This window comes from Perca flavescens, chromosome 15 (assembly GCF_004354835.1).
Source record: "Perca flavescens isolate YP-PL-M2 chromosome 15, PFLA_1.0, whole genome shotgun sequence".
NCBI classification, from domain to species: Eukaryota; Metazoa; Chordata; class Actinopteri; order Perciformes; family Percidae; genus Perca; species Perca flavescens.
Genome location: NC_041345.1, coordinates 744,566 through 770,178, shown reverse-complemented (window position 1 = coordinate 770,178; position 25,613 = coordinate 744,566). Strand labels below are relative to the sequence as shown.

General features: G+C 43.9%; 2 protein-coding genes across 2 annotated transcripts; one reads left to right on the top strand and one right to left on the bottom strand.

Annotated features, from left to right (window-relative positions):
• Positions 1 to 9,105: 9,105 nt before the first annotated feature.
• Positions 9,106 to 16,106, bottom strand: elof1 (elongation factor 1). The gene is made up of 4 exons (XM_028600089.1): positions 15,913 to 16,106; positions 14,625 to 14,774; positions 12,595 to 12,665; positions 9,106 to 9,478 (listed from the first exon to the last, which is right to left on the bottom strand). Exons 2-4 carry the CDS (start codon positions 14,738 to 14,740, stop codon positions 9,414 to 9,416), a joined length of 252 nt encoding a protein of 83 aa, XP_028455890.1. The 5' UTR covers positions 14,741 to 14,774; positions 15,913 to 16,106; the 3' UTR covers positions 9,106 to 9,413.
• Positions 16,107 to 16,796: 690 nt separating this feature from the next.
• Positions 16,797 to 22,407, top strand: tmem205 (transmembrane protein 205). The gene is made up of 4 exons (XM_028600281.1): positions 16,797 to 16,926; positions 17,204 to 17,420; positions 17,852 to 18,015; positions 21,930 to 22,407. Exons 2-4 carry the CDS (start codon positions 17,291 to 17,293, stop codon positions 22,230 to 22,232), a joined length of 597 nt encoding a protein of 198 aa, XP_028456082.1. The 5' UTR covers positions 16,797 to 16,926; positions 17,204 to 17,290; the 3' UTR covers positions 22,233 to 22,407.
• The last annotated feature ends 3,206 nt before the right edge of the window (positions 22,408 to 25,613 follow it).

Sequence of the window (25,613 nt, the reverse complement as noted above, 5' to 3'; positions counted from 1 at the left end):
TTATTTTAATAATCGATTAATCTGTCGATTATTTTTTCGACTAATCGATGAATCGGATAAAAAAAAACAAAAGCATTCATTTACATCAACTCAATACATACATACTTATTGTTTTAGTTAATAGTTGTGTAAAGGTAAGTAACCCAAATAGCAGATACAGACAAGACAAGACACACACTTATTCATTAAATTATTACCATCATTGTAGTAAGTGAGTAAGTTAGTAAGTGAGTAAGTTAAGTTCATTTATACGCCACACACTATTATATTTGTCAACAATAACTCATATGGGACAAAGCACAGAATATATACATGACAACAGATTGAAAAATTAATGGGCCAAAAAAGGCGAGTGAATAAAACCGTGTCTTTAGTCTTGTAAACTATCCCCCCCTGCTTTATTACTGTTATTACCGAGCTAACGCTAGCTCGTCATGCTAGTCAGCTGGATAACGAGTAAACAGCAGCACCAGAAGAGCTCCTGGAGGGACGGTACGTTCCTCCCTTCAGACCGGAACAGAAGGAGGATAGTGTAGTGACTTTACCCTGCTGTTGAACTCCCTTCCTCCTCATCAAGGACTCCAACATGTTTACGTTTTAGGTGCCGACTCATCACCGTGGTGCGCCCGTGCCATGCCGTGTCGCTTTTGCTTATCTTGCAATTAACACGTTTCTGATTGATTTAGTGTGAAATGCTCCCACACCTCGGATGACTCGGGTCGTACTGATTTCTCTGACCCCGCCGAGTGTTTCAGAACAACGTTACGGGTCTCTCCGGTCTCTCTCCATATTTCCTCTACCCCCGCTCTGCTCTTTTTTCTTTTTTTGCTCCGCTCTGCGCTCAACTCAATTTATTTTAATCTCCGCGACTAGGTTGCCTAATAGTTGCGCGACACAACGAATCGATAATGAAATTCGTTGCCAACTTTTTTTAGTAATCGAATTTTATCGATTTTATGGATTCGTTGTTGCAGCCCTAGATGTGATCCAGAATGAAAATAGGCTGAATTTTAGCGCTGTGTTTTTTCGGTTTGTGGTGAAGATGTGTTTAACATTCAGAGTCTAATTTTAATCTTTTTTTTTTTTTTTTTTTTTTTTCTTTTTTTTTAAATCTGCGGAGAATCTGCAGAAAATTTTGCGAGGAATTCAGATTCTGTTTGGCCCATAGACTGTTAAAGGAACGCTAGAGAACTGTTTGTAACTTAAAATAATTTTTTCCAAAATCGTCTCCGTGGTTCATCAACTCGTAAAAGCGTGAACGGCACTTCTACATTCGCCTCGCGGCTCTCTACCGGCTATAACCGGTTATAACCGGCTATAACCGGCTATAACCGGCTATAACCATACTATAACCGTACTATGCAAGTTTACCAGCAACTTACTAGCAACTCTCCGATTGACTTGCGAGCTGGATAAACCAAACTCTAGTCGGGCCAATCACATGGTGTATAGAGTGGGTGGGCGGGGCTTATGGTCTTCTGGAAGACTCGGAGTTCAGCTTTTCTTTGAGAAAAGAACAAAGAACGGATCTGAAGTCATTCTTAAAAAAGGGAAGATGTGTTCAGAGTTTAAAGTTTAATCTATCAACTAGCGTTGCTCTGATTGGTTGGAGCGCTATCCTATTGGTGCAGAGGGAATTTGAAAGACAACCGTTTATCCCGCCCCTCGGATTGAGCCCTGACCAATGGGGAGTTCCCAGACCCAACATGTGGATGTGGGGCTGGCTGGTCAGGCTAGTAGTTCCAATGAGACATAAGAAACTACAACAGACAATTCTGCTTCCAGCCTGTAGGGGGACCGAAGAGGAAAAGTTCTCTAGTGTTGCTTTAATATTAACCGTCTATGGTGTGGCCCCTGTGTGTCGCTGATTAACGTCTGTGTCCCCATTCCTTTTTTTTTTACTTTCGCTCTTAGGAATTGGCTGTTTTGTCTTTCCACGGGTAAAAGAAAAGAATAGTTGGCACAGACTTCACGTCAAAGATTTCATGCAACGGCCAACCTCTGTATCTCATTGCTCTGATGAGTTTTTGGTTACACTTTACTTGAAGGTATCTACATAAGAGTGACATGACACTGTCATGAACGTGTCATGAACATTATAAACAAGTCATTAACATAACGCTTCTGTCAGACAGCGTCATTCGGTTTTTGTCATGACGAGTTAAAGCCTCTGACCCCCCCCGACCAGACTCTGTCTCCATCTTCTCATTACAACGACCGAAAGATGAGAATAATCACAACTTCTTCATCCCTTAAAACACAAAGAATACCAGGAATGTTTTACACTGATGGACATTTACAGTGTCAGGTACATTTTAAACTTAAAATATTAGTCTAAAAACAAAGAAAAAATCATGACATAATCATAAAAATCAACAAACTTGGGCCTCTAGCTCACCCAGTAAAGTCAGTAAGCCGATCAGTCTCCCCGACTGCCGACACCATGCCGACTTGAGCGTACGTTCTGCACGTGCACAAGATGTAATACGTCTCCATAACAGCAGGCGGCGCTAATCTGTATTGTCGCCCCAAAATAATGAAAACCGTAAATGAGGGACCATCTCTGTAGACCTATAAACACAGAGCACGCTGTGGTCAGTCCTTGTTTTCATCAGAGAGAGGTGATAGTAGTCAAGAAGGATCCTTGTTGTCATTATGATTATGATTAGACTTGGACTTTCTTTATTGATCCCTTTGGGATGCTTTTTTATTAATAAGGGAAATAATTCCACTAATGAACCCTGACAAAGCACACCTGTGAAGGTAAAACCATTTCAGGTGACTACCTCATGAAGCTCATTGAGAGAACACCAAGGGTTTGCAGAGTTATCAAAAAAAGCAAAGGGTGGCTACTTTGAAGAATCTAAAATATAAGACATGTTTTCAGTTATTTCACACTTTCTTGTTAAGTACATAATTCCATATGTGTTCATTCATAGTTTTGATGCCTTCAGTGAGAATCTACAATGTTAATAGTCATGAAAATAAAAAGGAAACACATTGAATGAGAAGGTGTGTCCAAACCTTTGGCCTGTACAGTAATATCGATATAGTGCCCAGCCCTAGTCTGTCCGATGGACGATTATGGGCTCGGTGTGTCAGCTCCTTTAGAATGAGGGTTCGTGTGTTCATGACAGTGTCATGGCACTCTCATGTAGATACCTGTGTTACCGCGTTTTAATACCGCTAAAAAATACCAAAGCAACACTCCTTTTCATCTACTGACCTTTGCTATTTATAGATTTTATTTTATTTTGCGTTAAGAACTGTTGATTACCCCTAACACCTCACCCTTCCAGTCCAGTTTTAAGCACTGACTACAGACTTTAAAGTTCCCCCCCACGTGTTGGTGCTATTGAACTTTGACCCAGTTGGAACCAAGTCCGGGTCCACATGGGAGCTCCACAGGCTCCGGGATGACCACGGATGACCACTCCTCCTCCTCGGGACGACACACACAGACGTTCATCGGGACGACTCGTCCACGCTTTTGTTTTGTGAGCACCTGCGCTGTCATGTTCACGGGCCTGCCTAACTACACCGCGCGCCGTTTTACGGGGCTTATTCACGTGGCTTTGTGTGCAGAATAGTGTTTTTGTTTAAGGACGTATTTAGCAACAAAATTAGAAGAAGGAGGGTCTGTTAGCCCTCCTGCACGCTGGCTGCGTGGTGTTTTCTACGTCTACCCCCACCAGAAAGGTTTCTGCTGCTGCTGCTAGCCTTGTCTGGACACATGGATGTTTCCCATAAACATAAATATATTCTGATCTGATTACAGCAAAGACAACGCTGGCAGTACTGACGGCAGAATAGGCTCCAGAATATTTCCTTCTGGATCGACAGGTGACCTATTTAATGGCATTTCTATATATCTGCATTTACATCCAAACCTCGAGACGTTCAAACATCAACATGTAATTTATTAATATGTATTTGTGTCTAAATGACATATAAACATCTTTTCATATTCTATGTTGCCTGGAAACTCTTCCAACACGCTTGTGTGTCGCGTGATAAATCGGCATCGGTCCCATTTCTAGCGGGCACGCATTTTCGGCGCCGGAGACGTGACGCGGGCAGCGTGCACCCTCTAACCTGTTACCATGGGAACCCGAACAAAAACGGACCATGCTCACGCAGCCAGTGTGCAGGAGGCCTTCGAGTAGGGCTGCAACAAACGATTAAGTTTGTTATCGATTAATCTGTGGATTGCTTTCTGGAAGAGTGGATTAGTTGTGTCCAGGGTTCCTCCTCCAGCTCAGTGGCTTCACTCAGCAGCCGAAAACACAACGGTAGCCTGATGAGTGGCCGGTATAATTTGAACATCCACTAGCCGTTTGGCTGGTGGACGAAAAAGGTCATTTCCAACCCTGGTTGTTTGGGTTCTGAAATGTGTTTCCCAAAAAGCCCAAGATGATCGTTTTGTGCCCAACTCAAAGATATTCAGTTTACGGTCACAGTGCAGACTAGGGATGCACCCAAACCAAATTTTTGGGGGTTCAGCTGAATCCTGAACCCCCTGGTTGAGATTGTGCTGACTCCTCCTCCCATCCTCATGAATGAAGTCAACAGGGACTGTCCTTCCTTTGCTGTACCTGAAGTTGCTGCATTCTGGCTGCTGTCTGGAGATTCCTTCATGAACAACTCGTATTCTTCCAGATGTTTCAGACCAGATGTTGTAACAGCGGCCATATTGTGTATAGTTTAGGGTCCTTGCCACCACCAGACCAATCAGCATTGAGCAGATTGAACATGAATCTGGACTTGAATGGTCTTCTTTTGACTGAAAGTACTGCCAAACAACAACTTGTTCTCACCAGATCCATGTCCACTTTCTCACAGCCTACTGCATTGAACGCTCCACCTACGTAAACACCTTCGGCAGAAACCCAACCCAGTCAAAAGCCCAATATTTAGCCCAATCAGAAGCCCAATCCTGGATTCGGTGCATCCCTGGTTGTAAGTGTAGGTCATAATATTATGTATATTTAAAACGCTGGGGCTATTTTATTGCATTGAGTATTTTCAGGTACATCTGGTGATGCGTACGTACTTTTAACATTTCACATGCAGGACTTTAACTTTTACATTGTTTTGTTTTTACATTTGTCATATTGCAACTCTTACTCAAGGAAAGACTCCTCCATCACCGTCATTGTTTAGCAGTACGGAAGTAGACCTTCGTTTAGTCTGCGTCGTACTGTTAACCCACCGAATGTCTTGAATGTAACGTTGGAAACTACAGTATTTCAACTCCTTAGAAAGCAGAAATATTTTACTAAGTTACAGAGGAAGCTGTGGTCCCGTTTTACACAGGCTACCTTCAGGCTTCTCCAAGCTAAATTTAAAGGTGCAATACGAGTTCCTGCATGGTTTCAGCGCAATTTTATTTTCGTCTCAAATGGTAGTCATCTCTCCTTGATTCAACAGTTACGGAAACATGGGGAGAGGGGCGAGCTTGCTCTGTTGTGTTTGATATTTACCATAAAGAATATATATGGAGACCAGTGGAGGATATCAGAAGTCTCTTTCCCGGTGCTGGCTGAGTGTTACTGAGCAGCCTCCAACTGAGCTTGAAGACGTAGATGTGACGTGAGCAACGTGTCTGAAAGTGTGAAGTCTTCTGGTAGCTGTGAGAGAGAAATCTCAATCATTCCCAATCTCACAGAGACGGAGAGTGTAGGTATATGTAAGGAGATAACATAGACACAGGCTAATTACTGATCACTAACATGCTAGTTAACATTAGTAATTACTGATCACTAACATGCTAGTTTAACATTAGTAATTACTGATCACTAACATGCTAGTTAACATTAGTAATTACTGATCACTAACATGCTAGTTTAACATTAGTAATTACTGATCACTAACATGCTAGTTTAACATTAGTAATTACTGATCACTAACATGCTAGTTAACATTAGTAATTACTGATCACTAACATGCTAGTTAACATTAGTAATTACTGATCACTAACATGCTAGTTAACATTAGTAATTACTGATCACTAACATGCTAGTTAACATTAGTAATTACTGATCACTAACATGCTAGTTTAACATTAGTAATTACTGATCACTAACATGCTAGTTAACATTAGTAATTACTGATCACTAACATGCTAGTTAACATTAGTAATTAAACCTAAACAGATAATGGAAGTCCAAACAGCCTGTGAGCTTCTCCTGTACTATACGGTAATTCCTCTACTGTGTGACAGTAAGTCTCGTGGTTATGACCCAATCGTTAGCCTATTGTTATAAAAGCGTCTGCTACGGAGCCATAACGTGAGCTACAAGGTAATGGAGCCTTTTATACATTGTCGTGTTTCTTTAGAAATAAACAACGGAGAAATAGAGTCTTTAAACACTTCAGATGTAAAGTTATTCACTGTCAAAGTGACGTCAGAATGAATGGGAGTCAATGGGATGCTAACGGGAGGTGATGGTTGGTAGCAACAAAATGGCGCCATAGAAGTTTGCGTTGTGGAGAGAGACTTACCCCCCCATTGGTATTTACTTGGACAGTCAACAGAAGTGATGTCATGCAGGAACTCATAGTGCACCTTTAAAGGGACAAGCCACCGTTTGTTGAAACGGGGCTTATCAGTCTACCCTGGCTGTAGATGGGTGGGCCAACGCATTTTTTGTCTGTTTTGTCTCAAGTAATTAGGTTGGTTTTTTTTGGCTCACTTTTACTCACAACATGCTAACCGACAACATAGGATTCCATTCACTACGCTAAGCTAACTAGCGGCGGTAATGCATGCACAAAAAAAAATGCGTTGGCCCACCTATCTCCAGCTAGGGGAGACCGTGATAAGCCCTATTTCAACAAACTGTGGAATGTCCCTTTAAATTAGCTTCATGTTTGTGCTGAAAAGTATTTGACAATTGACAGATTGAAGCTCTTAAATAGTTCAGCACCAAAACCATCAGACGTGTAGCAGTGTTTCAGTCCATCAAATGTCTAAACATCCCCTTCATTAAATCAGATGTAGGAATGTAGTTTTTAGTTGCTGTGATTTCCCCAAAAAGCTGAAATGTTGAGTAAATTTCACCTAAATGTGTTAGCTTTGTTTCTTTCCTCGTTGTTTTTTGTGCGTTTCACTAAACATGATGTTTGTGCAATAAAAAACACTTGAAAAATATGGCTCTGAAATTAATTTATTCATAACTGTCTTTGCCTAAAAAATACACATTACATATGAAATACACAGAAGTGTAATACAGAGCACATGATTGCGATTTACAAAAGGAAAAATCAAATCTAGCAGTACAAATATATATCTACACTGGTCCGAGAAAACCAAAAGTTTTGGCATTTCAAACAATTGTCAACCAACCAAATGTTTCAGTGCATTAGAGACGGGGTCGAAAACTAAAAACCTACTTCCACAAAAGTAACGCAACAACCTAAAGATGAGAATAATCACAACTTCTTCATCCCTTAAAACAAAGAATACAAAGAATACCAGGAATGTTTTACACCGATGGACATTTACAATGTCAGGTACATTTTTAAACTTAAAATATTAGTCTAAAAACAAAGAAAAAATCATGACCTATAATCATAAAAATCAACAAACTCGGGCTTCCAGCTCACCCAGTAAAGGCTCTGACCATCAGCCGTATGGTTGGGGGGGGTCTGAGCCTTAATGTGTCTCTAAAAAAAAATAACTAGTTACACAAAATTAACGCGTTCGTGTCTCCATCTTCTCATTATGACCTAAAGATGAGAATAACCACAACTTCTTCATCCCTTAACACACAGAGAATACCAGGAATGTTTTACACCAATGGGACATTTCAGTCAGTTTCATTTTCAACTTAAAATATTAGTCTATAAACAAAGGAAAACATCATGATATATAACCATAAAAAAACAACAAACTATATGACAGAATCATAAAAAACAACAACACAGAAGACCAGATGTATTGTTGGCTAATCAATGACATATGAAAAACGTTGCCAAAACTAAATAGAGCCGAAGTCCCGCCCCTTCCGGTGGACCTCATGGGACCTTAAGTCAGAAAAAATATGAACGGTAAGTGAACGGGGAGAGGCAAATCATTGTTTGATCCCGTTTGAATTGAGCCATGGATTACAAATATGATGTTCGTCAATTTAAAAGATGATTTTTCAACCGAAGAAAGTCTCAGTTAGCCGTAGGTTTGTCGTAGTACCACTTAGTTTAGTGTGAAACAGCTCAGTGGACTACATCTCCCAGTGGACTACATCTCCCAGTGGACTACATCTCCCAGTGGACTACATCTCCCAGTGGACTACATCTCCCATTTCACACAACCTACCTCACCTAGCTTGATGCTTGGTTTGCTCGCTAGCTAGCTAGCTTAGCTCTGTTCCACAACACATGTAACGTTATCTTAACTGCTGTGTTTTATCCAGTCAGGTGTTTTCAGCAGAGAAGCAAAAGAACGAGAGAGATCCTCTGATCATTAGAGTAACGTTACATCCCCGGTATGATACACACAGACATCGTAGCTTCAGAGAGACATCATCCATGAACACTGCAAAAAGAGATGTGTTAAAAATGACACAACATGTGTAGTCCCTGAACACACTCACCACATGTGTTAAAATTCTACATGTTGTGTCATTTTTAACACAAGAGTTGTGTCATCTCTTTTTGCAGTGTATTCTCAAAGAATTCGGTAAGGAGACAATAAAAAAAAATAAAATCCTGTCCTGTCCCGCCAAAGGTGAAAGAAATGCAATTTAAAATTATGAATATGATTTATCCCACTAATGATTTCTTAAAACAGATTTAAAATGGATGTAGGAAACTGTACACTGCAAAAAGAGATGTGTTAAAAATCACACAACATGTAGAATTTTAACACATGTGGTGAGTGTGTTCAGGGACTACACATGTTGTGTAATTTTTAACACATCTCTTTTTGCAGTGAAGTTTGTAGTCTTTCTAATTACGTATTTTCACAGTCTGATACTTCAACAGTTTAACAATAAACGGAGACTTTCTTCGGTTGAAAAATAAATGTTTTAAATTGACGAACATGTTTGTAATCCATGGCTCAATTCAAACTGGATCAAAAAATAATTACTATCTCTCCATTGACCCTCGTTCATATTTTTTTCGAAAGATAGGTCCCATTGGCCGGAAGTAGAAGGGGGCGGGACTTCGGCTCTCTATAGTGGCCCTCCGGCCCTGCCAAGGATTTCGGCAGCGCCACGCTGGCGCCAAATTAAACTTCTTAAACATCTGGCGTGCAAAAAAACATCCTGTAAAGCTCCAATCGTCTGGCGAGATTCTGCTACGTTGTGCTGGCTGAACAGGAGCTGATTTAGCCGACCAATCACAGGGCTGAAATGTGAAGTGCGTGAGGTTAAAGGGAAGGGGAGGAGTCACAGGACAAAAAAACAAGGCTACTGATTGGCCGCTTCACAGGCGTCGATCCAATCGCTGTACACATCCACCGGTTCGGACAGATCTGACGGGGGGAAGGTTAAGAAAAGGAAAGGTCCAGAAAAACTAAACACGTGTTCCTGAAAAGCTGCATAACTTTTACATTCAACATTTCACAAAACTAACGTTGCACGATATAAACAAAATGTGATTTTTCGGGACACCTGCGGGTCACACACGTCACACGTGGTACGCTCCGCAGGGTTTGTCTCACGGTACGCTCTGACGTGGTACGCTCCGCAGGGTTTGTCTCGCGGTACGCTCCGACGTGGTACGCTCCGCAGGGTTTGTCTCGCGGTACGCTCCGACGTGGTACGCTCCGCAGGGTTTGTCTCACGGTACGCTCTGACGTGGTACGCCCGCAGGGTTTGTTCGCGTACGCCCGACGTGGTACGCCCGCAGGGTTTGTCTTCGCGTACGCCTCTGACGTGGTACGCCCGCAGGGTTTGTTCGCGGTACGCCCGACGTGGTACGCCCGCAGGGTTTGTTCGCGGTACGCCCGCAGGGTTTGTTCGCGGTACGCCCGCAGGGTTTGTCTTCGCGTACGCCCGACGTGGTACGCCCGCAGGGTTTGTTCACGGTACGCCCGACGTGGTACGCCCGCAGGGTTTGTCTCCACGGTACGCTCTGACGTGGTACGCCCGCAGGGTTTGTGTCTTCGATGTACGCCCGACGTGGTACGCTCCGCAGGGTTTGTCTCGCGGTACGCTCCGACGTGGTACGCCCGCAGGGTTTGTTCGCGTACGCCCGACGTGGTACGCCCGCAGGGTTTGTTCGCGGTACGCCCTCCGACGTGGTACGCTCCGCAGGGTTTGTCTCGCGGTACGCTCCGACGTGGTACGCTCCGCAGGGTTTGTCTCACGGTACGCTCTGACGTGGTACGCTCCGCAGGGTTTGTCTCGCGGTACGCCCGCAGGGTTTGTCTTCACGGTACGCCTCCGACGTGGTACGCCCGCAGGGCTTGTCTCGCGGTACGCTGCGCAGGGTTTGTCTCGCGGTACGCTCCGACGTGGTACGCTCCGCAGGGCTTGTCTCGCGGTATGCTCCGCAGGGCTTGTCTCGCGGTACGCTCCGACGTGGTACGCTCCGACGTGGTACGCTCCGCAGGGCTTGTCTCGCGGTACGCTCCGCAGGGTTTGTCTCACGGTACGCCCGACGTGGTACGCCCGCAGGGTTTGTTTCACGGTACGCCCGCAGGGTTTGTTCACGGTACGCCCCGCAGGGTTTGTTCACGGTACGCCCGGACGTGGTACGCCCGCAGGGTTTGTTCACGGTACGCCTCCGCAGGGTTTGTTCACGGTACGCCCGCAGGGTTTGTCTCACGGTACGCCCGACGTGGTACGCCCGCAGGGTTTGTTCGCGGTACGCCCGATGTGGTACGCCCGCAGGGTTTGTTCGCGGTACGCCCGCAGGGTTTGTTCGCGGTACGCCCGCAGGGTTTGTTCGCGGTACGCCCGACGTGGTACGCCCGCAGGGTTTGTTCGCGGTACGCCCGCGTGGTACGCCCGCAGGGTTTGTTCGCGGTACGCCCGCAGGGTTTGTTCACGGTACGCGCTCCGCAGGGTTTGTTCACGGTACGCCCGACGTGGTACGCCCGCAGGGTTTGTTCGCGGTACGCCCGCAGGGTTTGTTCACGGTACGCCCGCAGGGTTTGTCTCGCGGTACGCTCCGACGTGGTACGCTCCGCAGGGTTTTTCGCGGTACGCCCGCAGGGTTTGTTCACGGTACGCCCGACGTGGTACGCTCCGCAGGGTTTGTCTCACGGTACGCTCCGACGTGGTACGCTCCGCAGGGTTTGTCTCACGGTACGCTCCGACGTGGTACGCCCGCAGGGTTTGTCTTCACGGTACGCCCGACGTGGTACGCCCGCAGGGCTTTGTTCACGGTACGCCCGCAGGGTTTGTCTCACGGTACGCCCGACGTGGTACGCCCGCAGGGTTTGTTCACGGTACGCCCGACGTGGTACGCCCGCAGGGTTTGTTCACGGTACGCCCGACGTGGTACGCCCGCAGGGTTTGGTTCGCGTACGCCCGACGTGGTACGCCCGCAGGGTTTGTTCGCGGTACGCCCGACGTGGTACGCCTCGCAGGGTTTGTTCGCGCGGTACGCCCGACGTGGTACGCCCGCAGGGTTTGTTCGCGTACGCCCGGACGTGGTACGCCCGCAGGGTTTGTCTTCACGGTACGCCGGACGTGGTACGCCCGCAGGGTTTGTCTCACGGTACGCTCCGACGTGGTACGCTCCGCAGGGTTTGTCTCACGGTACGCTCCGACGTGGTACGCTCCGCAGGGCTTGTCTCACGGTACGCTCCGCAGGGTTTGTCTCACGGTACGCTCCGACGTGGTACGCTCCGCAGGGTTTGTTCACGGTACGCCCGCAGGGCTTGTTCGCGGTACGCCCGCAGGGCTTGTTCGCGGTACGCCCAGGGCTTGTCTTCGTGGTACGCCCGCAGGGTACGCTCCGCAGGGTTTGTCTCACGGTACGCTCCGACGTGGTACGCTCCGCAGGGTTTGTCTCACGGTACGCTCCGCAGGGCTTGTCTCGCGGTACGCCCGCAGGGGCTTGTCTCATGGTACGCCCGACGTGGTACGCCTCCGCAGGGTTTGTTCGATGTACGCCCGACGTGGTACGCCTGCAGGGCTTGTTCGCGGTACGCCCGCAGGGTTTGTCTCACGGTACGCCCGGACGTGGGTACGCCCGCAGGGTTTGTCTCACGGTACGCTCCGCAGGGTTTGTCTCACGGTACGCTCCGACGTGGTACGCTCCGCAGGGCTTGTCTCGCGGTACGCTCCGCAGGGCTTGTCTCACGGTACGCTCCGCAGGGCTTGTCTCGCGGTACGCTCCGCAGGGTTTGTCTCACGGTACGCTCCGCAGGGCTTGTCTCACGGTACGCTCCGCAGGGCTTGTCTCGTTGTCACGCGGTACGCTCCGCAGGGTTTGTCTCGCGGTGGGTTTTTGTCTCTTTGTCATCCTGTCGTGTTGTCTCTTTTTGGTCATTTGTGTTTTCTTTGGGGTAGTTTTGGGTCTCTTTGTTGGTAGTTTTGCATCTCTTTTTCAGAGAGACACACACACACACGCACCCATGCAAACAAACACAAATACACACACACACATTATGTTATGTTTTTGGGTAAAGGATACAGGTTATAGGGGTCTGGAACTCCTCCAAGCAAACGCTGCACGATATGATTCCTGTGTTTCGCGTTCGTTCCCTAAAACAACAGTTAGTATGTCAGTGATGGTGGTCAGGATGTCTGTCTCTGTCTCTCTCTCTCATTACAGTTTTTTCCGATTGCTAAACGACAGTGGGCACAACTGGAGTCACGTGTGCAAAACTCTGACTCCAGTCTGCACTACCAACAGTCACCTGAGCTAAACAGTTCACATCACCTGCAAAACAGGCTCAGTGCAGCCAAACACTCAGCACAATCCTCACTGAGATAACACACACACACACACACACACACACACACACACACACACACACACACACACACACACACACACACACACACACACACACAGTCACTCAGAACACACTAAGGGTAAAAACACTAGCAGAACACACCAATACAGAAAATACAAACTTTTTCATCTTTACAGTTTGAATAATTTGAGTGACTTGATACTAGTTTATTTAAGGAAAAAATATAGATTGTATAATATACCAATTTTTACATAAGGTAAAAAAGAAGGAATGAACATCAGCAGTTTTCTTCAATATAGTATTTTGTCTCTAGTAATTTATGGAATTACTGGGGTAAAAAAACTAAAGGTACATACGTAACAGTACCAAAGAATAGTGTGACTAATCCTGCCTCTCTCCAGCATCATGTGACAAGTTCTCTTCATCACAATGGATGTCTTCATCATCTCTAAATACTAATGAATGTGGTCTTTCTATTGCTTTCACCTCCATTACTTTCTGAAAAACAGTAAGAACACAGTTTTACTATTGTAAAGATATAGTGTTTTTTACTTTTTTTTATATCTGTGTACATCTTACCTGGACATGTTGGTATCTTTGATCTTTTACCTGTTTCTCTCAAACAGTACAGGATATAATTGGTTCATTCTTATTTGGTGTTTGTATACAAAAAAAGTCTTTCTGAGCTTTCTCTGTATAAATACCGTATATGTTCACTAACTAGTCTAAAACTAGACACCTACTTAGACTTTCAGCTATAATCCCAATCAGCAGTGTTTGATAGGCACCAGACTGAGATCTATTCTGTGTTGAATGTGTGGTTAACAGTGTTGACAGCAGTGTGTTAGCATCTGAACAAAGTGCTGTAGATCTACAGTGTTGTGCAGGTTGTGGTTAAAGTCCTGGGATAAGTGTGGAGAGTTTAGAAAACTGTGTTCAAGCGATGAGAAACCAACTAGAGTCTGGTCCACATGAACTGCTGCTGTGCAGACTGGAGTCAGAGTTTTGCACACGTGACTCCGGTTGTGCCCCACTGTCGTTTAGCAATCGGAAAAAACTGTAAGTCTCTCTCTCTCCATCCCTCCATCCCTCCATCCAGCCGTCTGTCTGTCTGTCTCTCTCTCTCTCCCCCTCCAGCCAGCCTTCATTAAGTCTCTCTCTCATCCCTACATCCATCCGTCTGTCTGTCTGTCTCTCTCTCTCCCTCCCTCCATCCAGCCTTCATTAAGTCTCTCTCTCATCCCTACATCCATCCATCCGTCTGTCTGTCTGTCTGTCTCTCCCTCCATCCAGCCTTCATTAAGTCTCTCTCTCATCCCTACATCCATCCGTCTGTCTGTCTCTCTCTCTCTCTCTCTCTCTCCCTCCATCCAGCCTTCATTAAGTCTCTCTCTCATCCCTACATCCATCCGTCTGTCTGTCTGTCTGTCTGTCTGTCTCTCTCTCTCCCTCCCTCCATCCAGCCTTCATTAAGTCTCTCTCTCTCTCTCCATCCAGCCTTCTGTCTGTCTGTCTGTCTTTCTCTCTGTCTGTCTGTCTGTCTGTCTGTCTCTCTCTCTCCCTCCCTCCATCCAGCCTTCATTAAGTCTCTCTCTCTCTCTCCATCCAGCCTTCTGTCTGTCTGTCTGTCTTTCTCTCTGTCTGTCTGTCTCTCTGTCTGCCTGTCTGCCTGTCTGTCTGTCTGTCTGTCTGTCTGTCTCTCTCTCTCTCTCTCTCTCTGTGTCTCTGTCTCTCTCTCTCTCACATTTTGACATCGCAGGATTTCTCGTGGTTACAGAACGGGCAGGTGAACTGGACGTCCAGGTTACCAGTCATCTTCTTCTTCGGAGGCGGCTTTCTCTTTGACTTCCTGCGCCCCATTTATATATATATATATATATATAATGCTGTTAATCTGCAGGAGACAAAAGATAACATGTGGACATTACCGGACACTTTCACACTCAGGATCACTTTTACAACTCTGTCCTCATGGGTCTGTCTGTCTGTGTGTGTATGGTTGAGTTAATCTAAAGGCTCTGACTGACCCACCAACCAGACAGCCGATCAGGTTGGTGTGTCAGCACCTTAAGACCCTCATTATTTGGGACACTAAACTGCACGTAGACCACTAACCCTTATGTCATAGTTTTAGTAACCGTCCACTTTTTTGAACGGCTCTGATTACGGTGATTTTCCCGTTCAATACCTCAATTGACGTTTCATTAAATGCTGATATAAAGAGTTTTACATCTGGAACCGAGCCAATCAGCTACGAGATAAATGGTGACCATAACACATTTAATTCGGCAAAAAAAAACATTTTAAAAACGGCAAAAAAAAGGCAAAGAAACACGCCTGTGTACAGACACCGTCGGAGACTTCAATGGTAGCCGCTCGTTCAGATGTAAACATTCCCATGGTAACTGCGAGCTTCACCAATCAGAGGCGAGCGCTGTTACGCAAGGGATTGTGGGTAGTGTAGTACATGTCCATGACATCGCCAATAAAACACGTTTTTCTTAAACCTAAAGGTAGATTTTAGACGGACTTGCGGCTTCTACGGGAGCAGAAACCTTCGTCTCACAACCTGGTAGCTCGTCGTCGGCCTACCTCGGATGGGTGAGACATTATGGCCGATAATCGGAACCACACTGTTGAACTATACGGCTTTTTAATCATCACTGCACACCTGGATCCGAAGGCAGTCAAACCACTGGACCAAATCTACCTCCTACCTTCTCCTCGTGGATAACACCTAACGTTGGGTCGTGTTTGATTACTATATGCTTATTCTACATCCTAAATCTCACCAAACAATCCGACCTACGACAAACAGCCTCAGAGAAAACACTGAAGCGCCAAAAAGCCGCCAAAAAGCCACCAAAGCTACACGCTAGCAAGCTAGCTCGCTAACAGCCGCTAGCCCGCGACTATGAGATAGAACTAGCTTTTAATAAACTAGTTTGGGGGTAAAAGGTGGAGCCGACGTGTGTATTATGGGATGTATTACTGCCGATTTGCTTCATTATGTGATGCGCTGCGTCTCTTACCAACGGGATGTCTTGCGGCGGAGGATGCTGTGTGTTCAACTGGATCATCCGGGTACCGCCGAGAGGGACGGAGGATACAGAGGCTTGTTGCATTCAGGTGGTGGAGAAATAATCGGAGAAATGAGATCCCCGCTGGTAATACTGAAGTTAATGCATCCTCAAGTCGGAAAAACAACTCGGAAAGTCGGCGAAATGTTTGCTACACGACTGGCCGACGTATATATACACAGGAGCTCTGCGGACGAAAGTAAATGTTGGGTTGATGATAAGAAGCTTTTTATATTAATTAATTTGTTACCTGTAATTTGTAATATGGGTTTAGTTAGTAACCGTTAGTTGCTGTCCACGTAGAGTGACCTAGAATAGTTACAACAGTTATTTATTAGCATTAACTTGATAACAATTCAGTTAAAGCAATGATGTAGTGGTTTTATGCAACACGTCTGGGATAAAAATCACTAATATTAAGCTTAAAACTGGAAATAAATACTGGAAACGGCTTTTGACGTTTGTTGTCAAACGCCCTGAGCTACAGCATACAATACAACACATCTTCTTTGTAACGTTCATGTTGTTTCCACATTGTGGACTTTAAGCTCATGAACGTCAGTCAGAAGATTGTCTTTCAAACTTCCGAGGAGCACTTGAATGCAGCTCGTGTATATGTGGTATTAAAAAAAGTAAATAAAATAAATAAATGATGTTAATTAGTGTGCAATGTCCATTCTTAATTAAGCAAAAAGACATAATTAGGTGGAAAATAAACCCTAAGAAAAGGGACTATGAGAGAAAAACTATAAAATCGATGAGAATAGATGAATAAAATAATCATTTTCAAAGAATACCATTGATTGGCCCGTCTCGCCTCGAGGGGCGGGGCTTGTTCCTAGAGTAATATGACGGAGGAAGTGGAAGTGGCTCGGCTGGACCTTGGTCTACTAGTGTTTTTAGCAGTAGGAGTTATATCACTTTGCATTTGGCCTTCCTAAATCCGGACAGGGAAAGGAAAGGAAGGTAAGTGGACTTAGAGTGTGTAACTTTAGAGAGTAACTGTAACTGTGACTTTTATATCCTGAAGAAATGCTGAATGAAGCAAGGTGGCGAGTTAAAGCTGTTATAACTTTAGCTCTTACCTGCTGTTGACATGTCCCCACGGGCTGTATATTAGTCTGTGTATTTACCTTTATCCCTACATGCTAATACCTTGTTACATAAGGAATACACACATCGGCTGTAACGGTCAGTGAATTGTGTAACTGTATTTTCTCTGCTCTGTTATCTTATTCTGCAGATATTATTATCAGGTCAGCTGCACGTGGAGCTCCAGCTGACAAACACACCAGAGCTTTATCTCTGTGGCCACAGATATTTGGACACCATGGCAACAGAGGGGGAGCCCACAGACACCATGGCAACAGAGGGGGCACCCACAGACGTGGTCAAAGTGCTGCACCTCCTGGTTCTCTCCTTCTCCTGGGGCATGCAGCTCTGGGTCTCCTTCATAGCAGGTAGGAGGACAGGCAGACAGACAAACTGTCTGTCTGTCTGTCTGTGATTGATCAGTCAATCTTAACTGTTAGGTAGTTTACAGACCTTTCGCTAACAGTTCCTCCTCTTCCACCCTTTTCTCTCTGAAAATGCCACGTAAAAATGAGAAGGTAGCAGCGTGGCTGTAGCCTATGTTTAGATCGTTGATCTTGCATCTCTACATGCCACTGTACTTAATCTGCTCTTTTTATCTTAATTGTTACTCTTATTTTATTACATCCTGTGTGTGTATATATTCACATATATTTTTACTTATATTGTCCGTTCTGTTAAGCTTATTTTAGATAATGTGTGACATGCACCTACGACACCAAAACAAATTCCTTGTATGTGTAAAAAATGTACTTGGCAATAAAGCTTTTCTGATTCTGATTGATGTGTGTGCCTGCAGGCTTTGCGTTGGTGCGGCAGGTGAGTCGGCACACCTTCGGCCTGGTGCAGAGTAAGCTCTTCCCGGTGTACTTCCACTGCCTGCTGGCGAGCAGCGCGGTCAGCCTGGCTGTGTTCGCGGTGTACCGCCCCACGCAGCTGCTGGACTGGCATCAGAGTCTGCAGGTCAGACACCACTTCCTTTTACAGCTCTCATATTGTAAAAAAAAAAGTGAGATTTCCATGTCTTGTTTTTTTTTCCTCAGGGCTGTTGATCGATTAAAATATTTAATCGTGATTAATCGCATGATTGGCCATAGTTAACTAAGTAATTGCACATTTTTATCTTTTGTAAATGTACTTTAAAAGGGATATTTTTACAAGTTTAAATGCTGCAGTAGTATATGTTCTCATTCCAGAAGCTGGAATCAGGGAACCTTTTTCTTTTCATAAAAATGACTAATCGATAAAATAGATTTATTTAATAGTTGAGAACTAATGGATGAGTCTTTGCAGCTCTACTTTAACCCTGCTCCCCTTCTTCCAGTGAAGTATCTGGTCCTGTGTTGCAGATGGGTCTGTTCTAGATGGGTCTGTTCTAGATGGTTCTGTTCTAGATGGGTCTGTTCTTCATGTTGCAGATGGGTCTGTTCTAGATGGGTCTGTTCTTCATGTTCTAGATGGGTCTGTTCTTCATGTTCTAGATGGGTCTGTTCTAGATGGGTCTGTTCTTTGTGTTGCAGATGGGTCTGTTCTAGATGGGTCTGTTCTTCATGTTGCAGATGGGTCTGTTCTAGATGGGTCTGTTCTAGATGGGTCTGTTCTTCATGTTGCAGATGGGTCTGTTCTAGATGGGTCTGTTCTTTGTGTTGCAGATAGGTCTGTTCTAGATGGGTCTGTTCTTCATGTTCTAGATGGGTCTGTTGTTCATGTTGCAGATGGGTCTGTTCTTCATGTTGCAGATGGGTCTGTTCTAGATGGGTCTGTTCATGTTGCAGATGGATCTGTTCTAGATGGGTCTGTTCTAGATGGGTCTGTTCTAGATGGGTCTGTTCATGTTGCAGATGGATCTGTTCTAGATGGGTCTGTTCTAGATGGGTCTGTTCTTCATGTTGCAGATGGGTCTGTTCTAGATGGGTCTGTTCTAGATGGGTCTGTTCTTCATGTTGCAGATGGGTCTGTTCTAGATGGGTCTGTTCTAAATGGGTCTGTTCTTCATGTTGCAGATGGGTCTGTTCTAGATGGGTCTGTTCTAGATGGGTCTGTTCTAGATGGGTCTGTTCTTTGTGTTGCAGATGGGTCTGTTCTAGATGGGTCTGTTCTTCATGTTGCAGATGGGTCTGTTCTAGATGGGTCTGTTCTTTGTGTTGCAGATGGGTCTGTTCTAGATGGGTCTGTTCTTCATGTTCTAGATGGGTCTGTTGTTGATGTTGCAGATGGGTCTGTTCTTCATGTTGCAGATGGGTCTGTTCTAGATGGGTCTGTTCTAGATGGGTCTGTTCTTTGTGTTGCAGATGGGTCTGTTCTAGATGGGTCTGTTGTTCATGTTGCAGATGGGTCTGTTCTTCATGTTGCAGATGGGTCTGTTCTAGATGGGTCTGTTCTAGATGGGTCTGTTCTTCATGTTGCAGATGGGTCTGTTCTAGATGGGTCTGTTCTAGATGGGTCTGTTCTTCATGTTGCAGATGGGTCTGTTCTAGATGGGTCTGTTCTAGATGGGTCTGTTCTTCATGTTGCAGATGGGTCTGTTCTAGATGGGTCTGTTGTTCATGTTGCAGATGGGTCTGTTCTTCATGTTGCAGATGGGTCTGTTCTAGATGGGTCTGTTCTAGATGGGTCTGTTCTTTGTGTTGCAGATGGGTCTGTTCTAGATGGGTCTGTTGTTCATGTTGCAGATGGGTCTGTTCTTCATGTTGCAGATGGGTCTGTTCTAGATGGGTCTGTTCTAGATGGGTCTGTTCTTCATGTTGCAGATGGGTCTGTTCTAGATGGGTCTGTTCTAAATGGGTCTGTTCTTCATGTTGCAGATGGGTCTGTTCTAGATGGGTCTGTTCATGTTGCAGATGGATCTGTTCTAGATGGGTCTGTTCTAGATGGGTCTGTTCTAGATGGGTCTGTTCATGTTGCAGATGGATCTGTTCTAGATGGGTCTGTTCTAGATGGGTCTGTTCTTCATGTTGCAGATGGGTCTGTTCTAGATGGGTCTGTTGTTCATGTTGCAGATGGGTCTGTTGTTCATGTTGCAGATGGGTCTGTTCTAGATGGGTCTGTTCTAGATGGGTCTGTTCATGTTGCAGATGGGTCTGTTCTAGATGGGTCTGTTGTTCATGTTGCAGATGGGTCTGTTCTTCATGTTGCAGATGGGTCTGTTCTAGATGGGTCTGTTCTAGATGGGTCTGTTCTTCATGTTGCAGATGGGTCTGTTCTAAATGGGTCTGTTCTTCATGTTGCAGATGGGTCTGTTCTAGATGGGTCTGTTCTTTGTGTTGCAGATGGGTCTGTTCTAGATGGGTCTGTTCTTTGTGTTGCAGATGGGTCTGTTCTAGATGGGTCTGTTCTTTGTGTTGCAGATGGGTCTGTTCTAGATGGGTCTGTTCTTTGTGTTGCAGATGGGTCTGTTCTAGATGGGTCTGTTCTTTGTGTTGCAGATGGGTCTGTTCTAGATGGGTCTGTTCTAGATGGGTCTGTTCTTTGTGTTGCAGATGGGTCTGTTCTAGATGGGTCTGTTCTTTGTGTTGCAGATGGGTCTGTTCTAGATGGGTCTGTTCTTTGTGTTGCAGATGGGTCTGTTCTAGATGGTTCTGTTCTAGATGGGTCTGTTCTTCATGTTGCAGATGGGTCTGTTCTAGATGGGTCTGTTCTTCATGTTCTAGATGGGTCTGTTCTAGATGGGTCTGTTCTTTGTGTTGCAGATGGGTCTGTTCTAGATGGGTCTGTTCTTCATGTTGCAGATGGGTCTGTTCTAGATGGGTCTGTTCTAGATGGGTCTGTTCTTCATGTTGCAGATGGGTCTGTTCTAGATGGGTCTGTTCATGTTGCAGATGGATCTGTTCTAGATGGGTCTGTTCTAGATGGGTCTGTTCTAGATGGGTCTGTTCATGTTGCAGATGGATCTGTTCTAGATGGGTCTGTTCTAGATGGGTCTGTTCTTCATGTTGCAGATGGGTCTGTTCTAGATGGGTCTGTTCTAGATGGGTCTGTTCTTCATGTTGCAGATGGGTCTGTTCTAGATGGGTCTGTTCTAGATGGGTCTGTTCTAGATGGGTCTGTTCTTTGTGTTGCAGATGGGTCTGTTCTAGATGGGTCTGTTCTTCATGTTGCAGATGGGTCTGTTCTAGATGGGTCTGTTCTTTGTGTTGCAGATGGGTCTGTTCTAGATGGGTCTGTTCTTCATGTTCTAGATGGGTCTGTTGTTCATGTTGCAGATGGGTCTGTTCTTCATGTTGCAGATGGGTCTGTTCTAGATGGGTCTGTTCTAGATGGGTCTGTTCTTTGTGTTGCAGATGGGTCTGTTCTAGATGGGTCTGTTCTTCATGTTGCAGATGGGTCTGTTCTAGATGGGTCTGTTCTAGATGGGTCTGTTCTTCATGTTGCAGATGGGTCTGTTCTAGATGGGTCTGTTGTTCATGTTGCAGATGGGTCTGTTCTTCATGTTGCAGATGGGTCTGTTCTAGATGGGTCTGTTCTAGATGGGTCTGTTCTTCATGTTGCAGATGGGTCTGTTCTAGATGGGTCTGTTCTAGATGGGTCTGTTCTTCATGTTGCAGATGGGTCTGTTCTAGATGGGTCTGTTCTAGATGGGTCTGTTCTTCATGTTGCAGATGGGTCTGTTCTAGATGGGTCTGTTCTTTGTGTTGCAGATGGGTCTGTTCTAGTTGGGTCTGTTCTTTGTGTTGCAGATGGGTCTGTTCTAGATGGGTCTGTTCTTCATGTTGCAGATGGGTCTGTTCTAGATGGGTCTGTTCTAGATGGGTCTGTTCTTTGTGTTGCAGATGGGTCTGTTCTAGATGGGTCTGTTCTTCGTGTTGCAGATGGGTCTGTTCTAGATGGGTCTGTTCTAGATGGGTCTGTTCTAGATGGGTCTGTTCTTTGTGTTGCAGATGGGTCTGTTCTCCGTGGCTCTGGTGGCGGTCAGTCTGAACGCGCGGTGGCTCGGCCCGGCGGCCACGGAGGTGATGCTGCAGCTCCAGGAGGTGGAGAAGGAGCACGGCCTCGGGGGCCAGGTCGGGCTGGGCAGCCAGACGGAGGCCTACGCCACGCTCAAAGACCAGGACCCCAAGTACAGAGCCTACAGGCGCACGTTTGGCCGCTACCACGGGCTGTCCAGCCTCTGCAACCTGATCGGCTTCATCTGCACCACCGTTAACCTGATCTACACAGCTCTGAATCTATCCTCCATTTAGAGCGGAGTACTATGTCACTAGGCTCGGGCATCGTTTGGATATTAAGGATTCTGATTCCTAATCCCGATTCTTCCTTGTGATTCCGGTTCTAATCGATTCTTGATTCTGATTCTTTGAGGGGTGTGTCGGTACACGATCCGTTCTGCACATGCGCAAGATATTACTGTTTACGACCTGCACGATCTGTTCCACGCTAGCCTGTGGCTAGCCTCCACCGGGAAGCTAACGTTAGTTTAGCTAACAGCTTATTCGGCTAACCGCTAGCTGACAGCTAGATTCAGTCTAAAATAACGTTATAACTTAATGGGAGAAGCAGCTACAGCTAAATTAAGACTTTACAGTAATAACAATAAAGATAAGTGTTGAGTGATTGTATTTTAAATGAGCACGAGTAAAGTAGAGCTGACGTAACAGCTGTTATGTATGTTAATGTTTATTTTTATGTTTTATTTTGAGGGTCTTTTAAAGTTATTACATGCTGTCTCAGCTAGCGGTTAGCCGAATTAGCTGTTAGCTAATTAGATGTTAGATGTTAAATCTGGAACACATGATCAGATTTGAAACCAAATCTTCCAAACGATTCCAATAAAGAAACGATTCCGATGGAATTGTAATTTTTGAACCAATTCCCAGTAGGAATCGTTTCTCGATGCCCATCCCTAGCTGTCATCATTCCCAGGGCTGGTGTAGGGAACTAGGTCTATGGCTGGGAACTAATTTTGAAGTGCTGCAGAAACCGAACACCGTCAAAAAGCCCAAAATATTCAGCCCAATCAGAAGCCTAATCCTGGATTTCGGTGCATCCCTAATATAAATTACAGCATTTGTTCTTTTTACAGAAAAAACAACATCATTATTATGTTGTATTCTATTTAAATTGCAGAAATGACCTGGCAACTGGAGTAGCTGTTCATACTTCACAATACAAACTGTTGGTTTACACCATCCATTGGTTCTGTTTTTTATATTTACAGCTTTGCTAATTATGCAGATTTTATATTATTGTGTGTGTGTATGTATATATGTATGTGTGTGTGTGTGTGTGTATATATATATATATATATATATATATATATATATATATATATATATATATATATATATATATATATATATATATATATATATATATATATATGTATATATATATATATATATATATATATATATATATATATATATATATATATATATATATATATATATATATATATATATATATATATATATATATATATATATATATGTGTATATATATATATATATATATATATATATATATATATATATATATATATATATATATATATATATATATATATATATATATATATATATATATATATATATATATATATATATATATATATATATATATATATATAGTTGAACATACGTATATGATATTATTTGAATGTGTTTTGAATGAGACCATGGCTTGCTGTTAACCCAGAATCCATCAACATTGCATTAGATTCTCTTTCCACTTCCACCAGTTCACACTAACAACAGGTTCTTACCTCTAGTTTTATGCTAATCTTTTTGAATTGATGGTCAATAAACCGCATGTAGCCTATATGAAATTATATCTAACTTTTGAGTTAAAAAAAGCAGAAAGTATGATACATTTTGACTAATATTTAAGATCAGAGGAACGTATGTTGATGGATAATCACAAACTGTCAAAGTTAAGTCAGAAAAATGTTATAAAATTCAACAAAACACCCCAAAATTCAGTTCAAGTAGTGAACTAATCCTTAATTTGACATGTGAAGAGTGTTTCATGGAACCTCCTGTGTTACTTTATGGTCACTTTGGTTCCAAAAAATATATATATTCTGATATAGAAACTTTGAAAACAGGAGAGTTAGGAACAAAAGTTATTTTAAAAACACACTTATGGTGCGTTCATTTTGTCTTGTAATCGCGACTAGTAGCTCGAGTGTAGCCACCCTTTGCTTTTTTATTAAGGGAAATAATTCCACTAATGAACCCTGACAAAGCACACCTGTGAAGGTAAAACCATTTCAGGTGACTACCTCATGAAGCTCATTGATAGAACACCAAGGGTTTGCAGAGTTATCAAAAAAAGCAAAGGGTGGCTACTTTGAAGAATCTAAAATATATTGGTTCCAACTGGGTCAAAGTTCAATAGCACCAACACGTGGGGGGGAACTTTAAAGTCTGTAGTCAGTGCTTAAAACTGGACTGGAAGGGTGAGGTGTTAGGGGTAATCAACAGTTCTTAACGCAAAATAAAATAAAATCTATAAATAGCAAAGGTCAGTAGATGAAAAGGAGTGTTGCTTTGGTATTTTCTAGCGGTATTAAAACGCGGTAACACAGGTATCTACATGAGAGTGCCATGACACTGTCATGAACACACGAACCCTCATTCTAAAGGAGCTGACACACCGAGCCCATAATCGTCCATCGGACAGACTGGTGAGTAGGGCTGGGCACTATATCGATATTACAGTACAGGCCAAAGGTTTGGACACACCTTCTCATTCAATGCGTTTCCTTTTTATTTTCATGACTATTTACATTGTAGATTCTCACTGAAGGCATCAAAACTATGAATGAACACATATGGAATTATGTACTTAACAAAAAAGTGTGAAATAACTGAAAACATGTCTTATATTTTAGATTCTTCAAAGTAGCCACCCTTTGCTTTTTTTGATAACTCTGCAAACCCTTGGTGTTCTCTCAATGAGCTTCATGAGGTAGTCACCTGAAATGGTTTTACCTTCACAGGTGTGCTTTGTCAGGGTTCATTAGTGGAATTATTTCCCTTATTAATAAAAAAGCAAAGGGTGGCTACTTTGAGGAATCTAAAATATAAGACATGTTTTCAGTTATTTCACACTTTTTTGTTAAGTACATAATTCCATATGTGTTCATTCGTAGTTTTGATGCCTTCAGTGAGAATCTACAATGTAAATAGTCATGAAAATAAAGAAACACATTGAAGGAGAAGGTGGGTCCAAACATTTGGCCTGTACTGTATAGGGTCTTTTTGTGAAAATATTTAGGATGGACACTTTTTGGCGGGCGAGACGGACAGCGAGGAGCTACGGTGAGTTGGTAACACCTGTCAGTTTTTCATGGTTGACGGGGAGACAACACAAGGGTTAGACTCTGCCTCCACTCATTTAGCCATCTTTGGATCATTTCAGATTTAATCATGGATTTGGCTTCACCCTTCTCCATTGGAACATTAATTCCTATATATTTGGTTATATTTTGTGCAAATTGTTCCTTGGTAATCAGAATCAGCTTTATTTAAAGGATGCTGGAATAAATAAGTATTATGTTATTATATTAAGTATTATATAATATATATATATATAATAAGTGGAACCAGTAAACGGGTTAC

Excerpts from the sequence above, each read along its gene's own strand:
- tmem205 (XM_028600281.1), top strand. The coding sequence starts at position 17,291 with ATGGCAACAGAGGGGGAGCCCACAGACACCATGGCAACAGAGGGGGCA. Across the intron at positions 17,421-17,851 it reads CTGGGTCTCCTTCATAGCAG|GCTTTGCGTTGGTGCGGCAG; the intron begins GTAGGAGGACAG and ends GTGTGCCTGCAG. Across the intron at positions 18,016-21,929 it reads ACTGGCATCAGAGTCTGCAG|ATGGGTCTGTTCTCCGTGGC; the intron begins GTCAGACACCAC and ends TTTGTGTTGCAG.
- elof1 (XM_028600089.1), bottom strand. The coding sequence starts at position 14,740 with ATGGGGCGCAGGAAGTCAAAGAGAAAGCCGCCTCCGAAGAAGAAGATG. Across the intron at positions 12,666-14,624 it reads AAATCCTGCGATGTCAAAAT|GGAACGAACGCGAAACACAG; the intron begins GTGAGAGAGAGA and ends CTGTTGTTTTAG. Across the intron at positions 9,479-12,594 it reads GTTCCAGACCCCTATAACCT|ATCTGTCCGAACCGGTGGAT; the intron begins GTATCCTTTACC and ends TCCCCCCGTCAG.